At 43.0% G+C, this 14,114-nt stretch overlaps 1 protein-coding gene across 7 annotated transcripts in view; it reads left to right on the forward strand.

Annotated features, from left to right (window-relative positions):
* The window catches only part of rmnd1 (required for meiotic nuclear division 1 homolog), a 70,908-nt gene extending 57,403 nt beyond the window's left edge, over positions 1–13,505 (forward strand). For all 7 annotated transcript variants that reach the window (XM_041211454.1, XM_041211409.1, XM_041211418.1 and 4 more), the window contains 2 exons: positions 3,751–3,867; positions 12,100–13,505. In XM_041211454.1, coding sequence (XP_041067388.1) covers positions 3,751–3,867; positions 12,100–12,132 — 150 coding nt within the window. In that variant the 3' untranslated portion in view covers positions 12,133–13,505. The remainder of the gene's footprint in view (positions 1–3,750; positions 3,868–12,099) is intronic.
* Positions 13,506–14,114: the final 609 nt, after the last annotated feature.

The following is a 14,114-nucleotide window of genomic DNA, read 5'->3' on the forward strand; positions in this document are numbered from 1 at the left end:
ACTCATTTCTCACTATCTTTACTCCATTCTCTCTCCCCTTGTCCAGTCCCTTCCCACCTACATCTGTGATTCCTCTGACACCCTACATCATATCAACAACTTCCAGTTCCCTGACCCCAACCACTTCCTCTTCACCATGGACGTCCAATCCCTCTACACCTCCATCCCCCACTGGGATGGTCCGGTGGCTCTCCACTTCTTCCTCGAACAGAGGCCCAAACAATCCCCATCCACCACTACTCTCCTCCATCTGGCTGAACTTGTTCTCACACTGAACAATTTCTCCTTAAACTCCTCTCACTTCCTCCAAATAAAAGGTGTGGCAATGGATACCCGCATGGGTCCCAGCTATGCTTGTCTCTTTATGGGGTACGTGGACCATTCCTTGTTCCAGCCCTACTCCGGCCCCCTCCCACAACTCTTTCTCAGGTACATCGATGTTTACTTCGGTGCTGCTTCATGCTCTCGTCTGGACCGGGAAAATTTTATTAATTTTGCTTCCAATTTCCACCCCTCCATCATTTTCACATGGTCTATCTCTGACACTTCCCTTCCCTTCCTTGACCTCTCTGTCTCAATTTCTGGTGATAGACTGTCCACCAATATCCATTACAAGCCTACTGACTCCCACAGCTACCTTGACTACAGCTCCTCACACCCTGCTTCCTGTAAGGACTCCATCCCATTCTCTCAGTTCCTTCACCTCCGTTGCATTTGTTCTGATGATGCCACTTTCAAAAACAGTTCCTCTGACCTGTCCTCCTTTTTCCTTAACCGAGGTTTTCCACGGTGGTTGACAGGGCCCTCAACCGTGTCCGGCCCATCTGCCGCGCATCTGCCCTCACACCTTCTGCCTCCCAGAAACATGATAGGGTCCCCCTTATCCTCACTTATCACCCCACCAGCCTCCACATTCAAAGGATCATCCTCTGCCATTTCCTCCAACTCCAGCATGATGCCACCACCAAACACATCTTCCCTTCACCCCCCCCCCCCCCGTGGCATTCCATAGGGATCGTTCCCTCCGTGACACCCTGGTCCACTCCTCCATCACCCCCTACACCTCAACCCCCTCCCACGGCACCTTCCCATGCAACCGCAGAAGATGCAACACCTGTCCCTTTACTTCCCCTTTCCTCACCGTCCAAGGGCCCAAACACTCATTTCAAGTGAAGCAGCATTTCACCTGTACTTCCCTCAACTTAGTCTACTGCATTCGTTGCTCCCAATGCGGTTTCCTCTACATTAGAGAGACCAAATGCTGTCCGCAAGCATTACCCAGACCTCCCTATCGCTCCACCCTGCTCTCATACCCACATGGTCCATCCTTGGCTTGCTGCATTGTTCCAGTGAAGCTCTGCGCAAACTGGAGGAACAGCACCTCATCTTCCGACTCGGCCTTTACAGCCTTTTGGACTGAATATTGAATTCAACAATTTTAGATCATGAACTCTCTCCTCCATCCCCACCCCCTTTCTGATTTTTCCCCCTCCTTTTTGTTTTTTCCAATTTATATAGATTTTTCTTTTCCCATCTATTTCCCTTATTTTTAAATGTATTTCCATCCAGTGTTTTATCTCTACCTTTTAGCCTTTTTCGATTCCTTCACCCCACCCCACCAGGCTATCTGTACCTTGCTCGTCCTGCTTTCTACTCCTAATTAGCACATTCCTTAGATAATTTCACCACCTTCAACACCTCTTTGTCCTTTTGTCTGGGACATCTTTTGGTTGTCTCCACCTATCACTGGCCCTCTATCCAGCTCTGTTGTCCCAACCCCCCCACCTACTTAAACCAGCTTATATTTCACCCCTTTTCTATTTTTCCTTAGTTCTGTTGAAGAGTCATGCGGACTCGAAATGTTAACTGTGCTCCCTTCCACGGATGCAGCCAGACCTGCTGAGTTTTTCCAGGTATCTTTGTTTTTGTTTTCGATTTCCAGCATCCTCAGTTTTTTGCTTTTATACAAAAGATAGAGGACTAGAATACAATGGCAGTAGGGTTGAGCACTAGAGGACTCAACTTTTAGGTGATTGACGAAAAAACCATAGGTAACGTACAGAAATGCTTTTTTACACAGTGAATGGTTATGAGCTGGAATGCATTGCCTGATGGGGCGGTGGAGTCGGATTCAATTGTGGCTTTCAAAAGGGAATTGAATAAGTATATGAAAGAAAAAAATTGCAGGGCTACGGAAAAAAGACGAGAGACTGGGACTAGCTAAATTCCTCTTGCAAAGAGCTGGCAAGGGCACAATGAGCCAGATGTCACCCTCCTATGCTGTAACGATTCTATGATTCTATGAAGCCATGCTACAGCTATGCAAAGTCTTGCTTAGATTACACGTGGAGAACTCTGAGCAGTTCTGGACACACTACTTCAGGAAGGATATCTTGACCTTGGAAGAAGTAGCTTAGATTTACCAGAATGAAACCAAGGGTTAAATTATAAGATGAGAGTACAAACTAGAGTTGTATAGAGATGGCGAGAAACTACTTTTTCTGATTGAGGAATCTAAGTTGAGGGGGTATAGTCTAAAAGTTAGAGCTAGACCTTTTGGGAGTGAAGTTAAGAAACACTTCTACAGGGTGATAGAAGTTTGGAACTCACTTCTAAAAATGGAAATTGATACTAGATCAGTAGTTAATTTCAAATCTGAGTTTGTTAGTTTTATTATTCGTTGGATGTGGGCATCACTGGCAAAACCAGCCTTTACTGCACACCCCTAATTATCCTTAACTGAGTAGGTTGCCTAACCATTCACAGTGTAGTTAAGAGTTAACCACATCACTGTGGACTTGAAGTCACATATAGACCAAGCAGGGTAAGGACAGCAGGTTTCCTTCCCTAAAGGATGTTGGTGAACCAGATGAGCTTTTACTTCAATCTGGTAGTTTCAAGATTACTATTACTAATACAAGCCTTTTATACAAGATTTGTTTAGTAACTGAACTTAAGTTCGGTAACTGCTATGGTGAGATTTCAGCTCTGTCTCTCCTCTGTGTTACTAGTCCAGGAACATAACCTCTATGCTATCGTTGCCTAAAATTAACCAACATGTTAAGGATATATGGAGGAAAGATATGTATATGGAGTTAGATCACAGATTAGCCATGATCTGATTTAATGGTAAAACAAGCTCAAGAGGTTTGGATTGTTCAGAGAAAGCTTGATATTCAGTCATTAAAATACTAAAATTTGCTGGATGTGACTTTGGTTTCTTCACTACTTTCGTTGTATTTGCACATAATAAAAAGGAATAGGATAGTTTTTTTCCCACAGTGAAATGCTGGGCCTGTATCTTCCAGTGCTCTGTATAATATGTTGTCTAGAATGGTACATATTACAGAGCACTACATTGGCATAGAACACAAATTGGAAAAGCAGTCAATGAGGTCAGAATGGGCAATTCAAGATGCTTCTGATTTTCCAGTGATTAATTTTAATGACAGCAGTATACCAGCAACTTTAAACATTAGATATGCTGACCTCATGCACAATTATGCAATCTATACTCTTGTTGAAATGGGAAGCTCCCTTTACAAAATGTCCTATGTATTTATCTGCATGAGAGTCTACATATATGCAATTGTAGGCAAAGTAAGTTACAGAAGCAAGTTATTTGAAATACTGTCTGACTGGTGGTAATTTAATATTATACTTGCATTTATACTGTCCTGAGTTAGAATTATAGTGAACCTTGGGCAGATGAATAAGCCATTCAGAATGCACATTTTTTGAACCCTGTAGGTGATTAATGAAAAGTTACAGCATTGTACAGAGCTAACAGACTTGATGAGAAACCATCTAAGTGAGAAGCATGGACTACGCCTTGAGTGGATGATTGTGATCCTCATTTCTATTGAAGTAGGTCATGCAACTGCTGGCACCGGTCTTGTTGTCTCATTGTTCAGGGTATAGAATATTCTCTCTTCCAGATTTCTACACAGCAGAAAAATATCTAAACAACCTAAGGTTGTTTCTATTCATTCTATTCATTAGAGACCCTATATTACTTTTATAACTCTTACATTTACAATTTCTGTTTTAATTTGAACTTATTAGGTAAGGGTTAATTTGAGGAGTGGACAACCTAACCTTCGATCCCTGCGTAGCGCCGAGCATTTCTACGTTGACTGTAGCACAAATCAAACAGGGTTCTTTTCACTCTAGCCCTACAATGAGTTTTTGCACCAAACTGAAGAGTACTTTCTAATGTACCAGTGTGATTTTTTTCTGTTTCCCACACCAGCTGTCCTCCAGGCCTCGCCAAGTAAGAGTTTGTGGTGCCAAATTTGAAGCAGACCTACGAATAGTTTGAGGTGGTCCAAACCCATTTCACATAATCCCTTAACAGCCAAATCTGACTTCACTACAATTAACATTCAGCATTTGAACAGTCAGCAAGTAAGAGGGGTTTTTCATTCCATCAGTCAGGGTCAAATTTTAAACCTGATGGAAGAGTATTAAAAGAACTAATTCACATCCTGTCATCATTCTTACTCGAAAACTATACTATTGTGTACCTTCAAGTTACAAACTTAGCAATGATGATACCTTGTGCTAAAACACATAATCTGTCCTTTGCACAATACTCAAACATTGAGATTTGAAGTGTTTTATTTCAAATGTTTATATGCCCATAAGACTGTTCTGTTATCTATTTTTGTTTTTGCAGCATTGAATGTCCTTTGTAATATGCATGAGTTCAAAACCATCTTTTCCATACATTTATCAAATGTTAAATACTTAAACCTAAGACATGTTCTTAGCACATTTTCTAACTGACATTCTGTGGGGGAAAAAAGAACAAAGTGGTACCACAGGCTCCAAACAGTCAAGGTAAATCTACAGCAAAATCATAAAAAACAATTTTTTTAATCCCAGAAAGACGGCATGACTCTGCTAATGGCAGAGTCTCATTCGCCTAGATTGCAGATTATGGAACTGGGCATGGGAAGTCGGCGAGCTCTCGATTTTCCAACCATTAAAATTGATGGTCTTGTCTTTTTCTTGAAAGAAATATTTAAATTTAACCTATGAACACACACTTTAAACCTTATCTCGGTTATATTACATTCCACAACTGTTGAGGAGCTGGCTATGCATTTCAGCATCATGCAGTGGAACAATTTATATTTAAAAAGAAACATAAGGGGTGATTCACAATACCAGCAGGGAGCTATGCTCACAGGGAGGAGAATTGGAGGCTATAATGTTATTTATGACCCCTGCTTCCTTTGAGCATGACTTCACCACTGGGATTGGAAGAATGGGGGTATCATTCCTATAATCTAGGAGATATTTTAATTTATGAAATTGATTAAATCAAGGACAAGAGGAAATTTGTGTTTTTCCACTGTACTTTGCAGAATTTTATGGGGCAGGCCATTGTGGATTGCCGTGCTCTTTTTTAGTCCTGTGCATTCTTTGTTTCTACTTTGTGAATTTGGTAACATCACAATTGAGTTGAGGGTCAAAATGCTAATTTTAATTCAATTTGTTCATATTGATATAAATGTACAGCAAGGTACTTCAATCTCCTTTTAAATGGTAGTCAATTAATTTACATCATCTAACTAATACTTAAAGGTGCACAATGCAATTTAATTGAGAGGCATCGAGACAGAAGTATATGCTAGCTGCTACACTAAAGACCAGATTAATTCATCACAAGATCATTTTCAAAACAAATTATCCCAGCATTCAAACTTGTGATTAGCAGCAATGAGTAAGTGAAAGGCTTGAGTATTTTCAGTTAAGAATTAGTCAGTAGAAAATTTTATTTATCCCCAAGAGCAATTAATTTACTAATTTATTTTCCTTTAGAATTAATTATGCAGTTTCTAGTGAGCCTCAATAGATCATATATAGATGTTTCTAGTAAAGTGAAGTAATCATTGAAATTCAATGCAAGGATTGAAGACAAAATTTTCAAACAAATTTGTAGCTGTAACATTGCTTTTAACTCCCAGTTTTCAACTGGCACTTGAGGTTTTTAATCCAAGAACAAGAGTAAACTATTTGGTCCATCAAACCTACACCTCAATTTTGTCAGGCATGGCAACTCTTCGGGCAGAATCGTCCCAGATTTTCACAAAGTGCAAAAGGAGATGGGAAAAAGGATGTTTTACCCGCCAGCCGCAATGGCAGGTTTTTGCACCGTATCATCCCATTCCCGGCGCGTCCCATGTCATTAATACTGCATTCACGGAAAACACACCGGATTGCTGGCAGTTGGGCTCGGATTTCGCCACCATACCGTGACCTCGGCGCTTCTTCACTCTGGGCACCATATTTAAAGCGCACCAGAGCGTATCCAACTTCATGTCTGCAGACCAGGACTGCTCCAGGTGATAGATGGCCTCGAAAGCAAAGAAGACAGCAGCCCAAAATTTAGTGATGCCTTTCTGGAGCGCCTATTGAATACAGTGGATGGTTGCTGTGATGTCCTCGACCCCTGCTCTGGTCACAAAATGTCCATCAGAGTCACCAACCCGGCCTGGGAGGCAGTGGCAGCAGCGAACAGCGCCACCGGAGCACAGAGGAGGTCAGCCATCCAGTGCAGGAAGAGGCTGAATGCTCTGATCTGTTCCACCAGGGTAAGTCAACCACCTCATCACTCTCAACTCTCACACTCACAAACCCAGCACTCATCCACAGGAATCTCACATCTCAAAGGACAACACCGCTAACTATCACACACCCTCACATCTCCATCAGATTCATATTCTCTGGAGCTCGTGTTCTCATCCCATCCCTGGGTCTGCTCACCACACAAACATTCCACGCAATGCCATGTGTCCTGCTCCATCTGTTTTCATACAGGAGAAGCTGGCTCACATCAGCAGGGAGAGGTCCCAGACCGGGGTGGAGAGGCCCATATTAGGCCCCTCGCTCACTTTGAGGAGTGTGTCATCACACTGACTGGTGAGAATGTGGACCATGCCTGCAGTGATGGTGAGGTTGGCAGCGAACACCTACGTGAGGATCCTGCATCACCACATCCCCCTGTCAATGCAACTGTGAGTGCTCTCTCTTCTGCTTTTGACTGTGCTGCCGTGCACTAATTATCTCTACTTTGGTTCACAGGGAGCTCTGCCAAGCGACTGACGCCCTCAGCTAGCCAGTCCCTCAGCTCCATCCATGTCTTCACCTCTAATGAAGAGGACACCTCCACCATTGAAGAGCTGGAAATAAGCAGCCTGGGAGACCCGTCACAGTGCTTACCCACACCTTCCACCAGCACAGTCACACACACCTCGGTGGGACCTAGATCTAGAGCAGGCTCGGGTTCACAATCTGTTGGTCACCACATGGACACGTGTCCACAGCAAGGGGAGGCAGGTTCAGCTGAGCTCCCCAGCAGGCGGAGGACTGCTGGGGAAGAGGCATTGTGAGGTCCGAATCAGATGACGAGCCTCTGGATTCGGCCTTCCAACTCATTGAAGAGAGTCAGCAGAAGGTGGGGGACATCATGCAGAGCTATTTGGAGCCCTCAACAGAGTGGCATGTGAGTTTGAGGAGTGCATTCACCTGCTCTCTGATGAAGTGGTACCCGTGTGCACATATGAAGGTCTCCATGAGAGGGATGGCGGATGCCATGGAGACCCTGATCCAACAGATGTGTGGGAGCCCCCGGGCAGCCAAAGAGAGGAGAAGCAGCAGCTGGACACCCTGTGTCATCTACTCAGGAATCTCAGAGGCTGTCCACTCCCTCCTAGTCCCTTTTGCCTGTGACCCTATCAACTTCATCCTCTGTCACCACAGAGGGAGCAGCTGGCCCATAGAAGGACAGCCAAAGCAAGCTGAGACCCTCGAGGCCTCGGCTCCCCAGAGGACCCACGCCAAAGCCATCAGAGGCAACAGGGCCAACCATTGCACAGGCTGTCTCAATTCCTGCTGTTGATGTCAGGACAGCACCTAAAAGAAGTGGTGGGCCTAGAAAAGTTTTTTTAAATCCTAATAGACAGATTTTTAATCAGTAAGGGAATCAAGGGCTATGGGGAAAAGGTAAGAAAGATTATCAGATCAGCCATGATCTTGTTGAATGGTGGAGCAGACTCGATGGGCCGAATGGCCTGCATCTGCTCCTATGTCATATAGTCTTATGATCACAAGTGTTTGCATGGGTGAGCACATTTTGTCACTTTATAACCTGAAAATATATTGACTTTCACTGAATAATGTGTAATGGTGTCTTTTAGCTTCATTTACAGGCTTCGTTTATCCTCCCACTGCTTCCCCCCACCCTCCACTAGCAGTTCAGCTGCACGCAGCTGGACCATGAGCGATTCTGGAGGGAGATGTGTGTGTGTGTGTGGCATGGCCTTTCGGAGCCTCATGTGAGCACACTCCCATGCACACAGAGCCTTTATCCACCATGCTCATCTTACTGTCCTGAGCATTTTCAATTCTGCCTGCTGGAGTTCTCTTTCAGTTGTCCATCTGAGCTGACCTGTATCTCCACCCACTCACTGATTTCATTCCCATGCAGCACCTGTGCCCATCCAACATGAGGCTCCGCTCACTTTCAATTTCAATAGCCATGGTAGTCGTTAAGTTCCTGATCATCTCCCCCGTCCTTTCCCCTCCCCAAGTCACCCAAAAAGGGAGGGAGACAAAAAAACAAATAACTATAGGCCAGTTAGCTTAACATCTGTCATTGGGAAAATGTTAGAGTCTATTATAAAGGATGTAATAGCAGAGCATTTAGAAATGCATAATATAATCAAGCAGAGTCAGCATGGCTTCATGAATGAGAAGGTAACAAGCAGGATAAATAAAGGGGAACCAGTAGACGTAATATATTTGGATTTCCCAAATGGCGTTCGATAAGGTACCACATAGAAGGCTACTTAATAAGATAAGAGCCCGTGGTGTTGGGGTAAGTATATTAGCACAGATAGAAGACTGGCTAACTAATAGAAGACAGAGAGTTGGGATACTGGAGACATTTTCAGGATGGCAACCTGTAACTAGTGGAGTGTCACAGGGATCAGTGCTGGGGCCACAATTATTTACAATATATATTAATGATTTGGATAAGGGAAGCGAATGTACTATGGTCAAGTTTGTGGATGACACAAAAATAGATGGGAAGGCAAGTGGTGAGGATGACACAAAGAGTCTAGAGGGATATAGACAGGTTAAGTGAGTGGGAAAAAATGTGGCAGTTAACTTGACAATTGCTGAGTTTCAGAGCGCCTTTCCTTAGATACCCATTTTTTTTCAATATAATGTGGGAAAATGTGAGGTTATGCACTTTGGCAGGAAGAATAGAGGAGCTGAATATTATTTAAATGAAGAAAGACTGAAGAAAGTTGCAGCACAGAGGGATTTGGGGATCCTCGTGCATGAATGCCAAAAAGCTAGCATACAAGTTCATCAGGTAATAGGTAAGACAAATGGAATGTTGGCCTCTATTTCAAAGGGAATGGAGTATAAAAATAGGGAAGTCTTGCTAAAACTATACAAGGCACTATTTAGGCCACACTTAGAATACTGTGAACATCTTTGTCCCCTTATCTAAGGAAAGATACACTGGCATTGAGGACAGTCCAGAGACGGTTCACTAGGTTGACCCTGGGTGTGGAGGGTTTTTATTATGAAGAGAGGTTGAGTAGGTTGGGCCCGTATTCATTGGAGCTTAGAAGAATGAGAGATGACCTTATTGAAATATATAAGATTTTTAGGGGGCTTGACAGGGTAGATGCTGAGAGGTTGTTTCCCCTTGTGGGAGAGTCTAGGACCAGAGGGCATAATCTCAGAGTAAGGGATCACCCATCTAAGACAGAGATAAGGAGGAATTTCTTCTCTAACAACTGAGGGTTGTTAATCTATGGAATTCTTTATACAGAAGACTGTAGAGGCTGGGTCATTAAGTATATTCAAGGCTGAGAGAGACAGATTTTTAATCAGCAAGGGAATCAGGGGTTATGGGAAAATGGCAGGAAAGTGGAGTTGAGGATTATCAGATCAGCCAAGACCTCATTTAATGGTGAGGCAGCCTCAGTGGTCTGAATGGACCACTTCTGCTCCTACATCTTATGGTCTTTCCACTATCACTATTGACCCCCCCTGGCATCACCTTCTTCCCTCTGTCACCTACCAGCCCAAACCCTTTTCTTTCCAGAATGACCAGGTGAACATGCACGTTCCCAACCTTCCTGAAAATCCCAACCCCATCCACATTGACTCCCCCGACCTCCTCCTTCCCACCTCCAGGGTCCATTTCTTCTTCTGAGCCCTCGCCAACCACCCTTGCCATCCCTTCTACCGCCACCATTTCACCCTCACACTCCCACTCTTCCATCTCCCTCTGCTCCCCTCTCATATTCGCCATTCCCTCCTACCATGCCCACCCTCAGTTCGCTCCCCAGGAGGCAGTCATTGACTCCACAGACCCCTACTTATATATTCACCTGGACAGTGTCCCCCTTACTCCCTTCTCCACCCTTTTTCCCCCCTCCGGGCAACTTCCTCCCCCTGGACTCCTTCACCCCTCTGAACTCTTTCCCTCCTCCGATCTCCTTCCCGTACATCTTCCTTCTCCCCCCTCCCCTTACCCCCCACCTTCCTCCCCACTTGCTGCATTCTTCCCCATTACACCCTCCTCCCCGTACTTCCCCCCCCCCCCCCCCCCAAACCACCGGTATACCTTCCTCTCCCACCCATTGCCAACCTTCTGTAGCAGTGCATAGCCAAGACCGTGATTTTCCGAAGCAGATCCGAGATATCAGCAGAGACCTTCTATCTTCCATGAGCTGCTTTGCAGCAGAGCCATGTCCATGAGAATTCACCCAGCATGCAATGTACATGTTCCTCCAAGGTCCAGTAGGTGTAGGGCTCAGGCATCTTCTGCTCCCTGGATGTCCACAATCTGAGCAAGGCCCTAACGGTAATTCCCAATTTCTGCATGTCACACTTGTCCAGACATATTCTGGACTGGTGTGTTTTCCCACCAAGCTGGCATGGGGGTGGGGGGGGGGTGGCGGGGAGCGATTCTGGTCAGGCCTTACTTTGCATCCTATTAGCGGGATATAAATCGGGTTCACGCCAGCCTTCAGTAGGATTGGTGTTCCGCCATGGACACCGTCGGATGATCCTGCTGTGCTTTGACGCCGGCGTGAAGCTGATTTTTGGCCTTCTTGCCATATTGTTCGCCCCACCACCACCTACCATGACGCCTGATGCCAATAGGGCTGAAAAATTTCGGTCTTTACTTTTTGAATCTCAATTCACTATCCTTTCTCCACTGGGGAGTCAGGTATTTCCACAAATATGTGGATTGGAGATAAAGATACACACCTTAGCTCTGATTCTCTGATCCACAGTCCCTTTAAGTGAGGGTCCCCATTGGGAGTGCAGACTGCTCAATTTATTCCCATAGCCATCCATATGCTTCTTTCTAAGTAAAAATTGGTCCATAACTTTAAACACCCTAATTGATTTTCTTCTATGACCCGATTCAGAGCCACAGCCCTTTCTGGTTTCAAGAAGTAGGTAAAAATAAATCAGACGAGGGAAGAGGCAAAAGGCAGTCCCTAGTGTTGTGAGGAAGGATCAGAAAAACTTTACAACAGTGACTTCTAATGTGCTTCATTGGTTATAAAGTGTTTTGGAATGTCCTAAGAGTGTAAAAGTGCTATATAAATAAGTTCTTATCAGCCTTGCAGTAAGGCAAGGTAAAGAGGAAGCATACAGAGCTGTTTAAGATATTAAAAAGAGGTGAACTGAAAACATCATTCCAAACTAAGACATGACTGTATGACAAGAGAGCAGAAGGCAAAAGCTAGTAAAAAACAAATTTAACAGTAATATTGCAAAGTTCTTCACACACAGGTGAAAAGGCACATGGACTGATCTTCTGGATATGATTTTGGGGGCAGAAACTTTGGAATTATTTTTTAAAAAATAACTGGAACCTATGATGGGAGGGCAGGAGGAACTTTCTAAATAATGAGTTAAGATAGGCTAAATGGCCTTTCTTATCTGTTACCTAGTTTTGAGAAGAATTGCACAAGCAATGTGATTTGCAAGGTATATTTTGCAATAGTCAAGCCAGCTAATTAATCTATTTTTTTCCTCCTTATGCAGGTTTTATTCGAACTTGCACGTGTTATTTTTTAAATCAGATTGGAGGTAGTTGGAAGACAATGGCCAACAATTGAATTGTATCTTCAGGTGGGGCATAAAGAATATCCTCAAAGGTTTAAGTACCACCTGATCTCCAAATCATTGTGGAATGTCTCAAGTTTTGCACAATTCAATTCCTATCCAAACTATTTTGTTTATTCACAGAAGCACACTGCATCCATAATTGGTTTTACCTTTCAATTACTTATGTATTTAACTTTGCATTTTTGCAGAATATATATGTATAATGGAAAATGAGCAAAATTACTTCAATTATTAGTTTCTTTTAATCATGTGGGAGCCAAGACTGAATAAATTTGAATTTGTAGCAATTCCTTATGTAAAATGTTTGTGATTAGTATGCAATGGAGCAAGGATACCTTTCAGGCCTGTGGTGCCTTTGGAAGCAGGGTAACTAATATTTTCCTTAGATAAAAGCAAAATACCGTGGCTGCTAGAAATCTGAAATAAAACTCAGACCTGCTGAGTTTTTCCAGCACCTTCATTCCTTGGGGTAGGGGGTACATCACATGGGCTGTTATTTTAGAGCTTGGGGATTGTATACTAGTCACTACCACACCCATAGCTGACATGTGTTACTTATATCATTTGACAAGTACTTGAATGATGTTCATACCATTACTTAGGAAAATCATTAGGAAGCATTAGGATGCAGCTCACCACTACCTTCTCAAGGGCAACTAGAGATGGGCAACAGATGCTGGCCTAACCAGCGAAGCCCACATCCCCTGACTGAATAAAACGCAAAAATTCTGAATCAACTTGAATTATTTATTAGAACAAAAAAATATATATTTTTATAACATGACTTGAAATAATTTAAAACTCAAAATGATGTTTTTCACACCCACTTAGTCTCTTCAGCAAAAGAGATGTAACAAACTATGAACGTTATGGGAAATCTGATCAGTTGTTTATATGTAGTATTTGCCACATCAGTTTTGCTATCAAAACTAATATCACACATTTCATTGTCATAAAAGTTGTTTGCTTGAATAGATTCTGCAATAGTTTTCTTCCCGTGTGAAGACTTTACAGACGTCTTGTTAACTTTGATACCTCATGACCGATGAGTATAGTTTGAGCTCCATTTCTGCAAGTCACAAGCCATAATGTTGCCAAAGGGCATGGAATATCCCTCAAAGGAGACTCAATACCTTCTTTGCAGGGCTATTGTTTGTAGTGGAACTAGAATCCACTGTCTACTCTTAATTTGAACTACTGGATTATTAATTTTTTGTCAAACAAAGCAAATGACTTTAAATTAAAGAAATGGATGATTTATTACACAGCTATCCTGAAATACAATTCATTGCAAATAACAATGGAAATAAATACACAAAGTAGCTATGCTTGTATCTGGAGAGTTGTTTATTAACCTTCAATGAGCATCAGTGCTTGGTGGCCATGATCATGGCTGCAAGACAAACTGTCAGTAGTTACTTCAGTGATGCTGAAGAGGAGTTAATCCAAAAGCCATTAAGAAAGCCACTACTACAATTCACTAGCTACTGAGGCACCAGAATCATTGATTTTGCTCTACTTTTCGGAACTTCTTTGCAAGAAAATCTTCTGTGTTGGGATTATTAGTGTACCTTGCCCAATTACTTAGGTGATGACTCAAAGAGATAGCACTGTGTTCATCAAGGTATCAGGTTTGTAATCAACATTAGAACATCTTCCATTCTACTTTCTTCCAATTGTTTCCTAAAGTACTACATCAATGTCATTTATGCTATACATTCCCCTTAGAGGTGCAGAAAGCTCTGTTGTGTTGTGGTATATAAAGATTCACTGATCAGCTGCACTTTGTTGCATTGAGAATTCAGTAATTCATTAGGTTTGACTGGCAGTTCACAGTCCATTCCAACATCATATTTGTCCACATTGACTGGAAGAATTGTGTGTAAGCCGGTTTTTGCATGTCGGCAATTGTGAGCCAATGAGCATAATTG

This window comes from Carcharodon carcharias, chromosome 2 (genome assembly GCF_017639515.1).
Source record: "Carcharodon carcharias isolate sCarCar2 chromosome 2, sCarCar2.pri, whole genome shotgun sequence".
Taxonomy (NCBI): Eukaryota; Metazoa; Chordata; class Chondrichthyes; order Lamniformes; family Lamnidae; genus Carcharodon; species Carcharodon carcharias.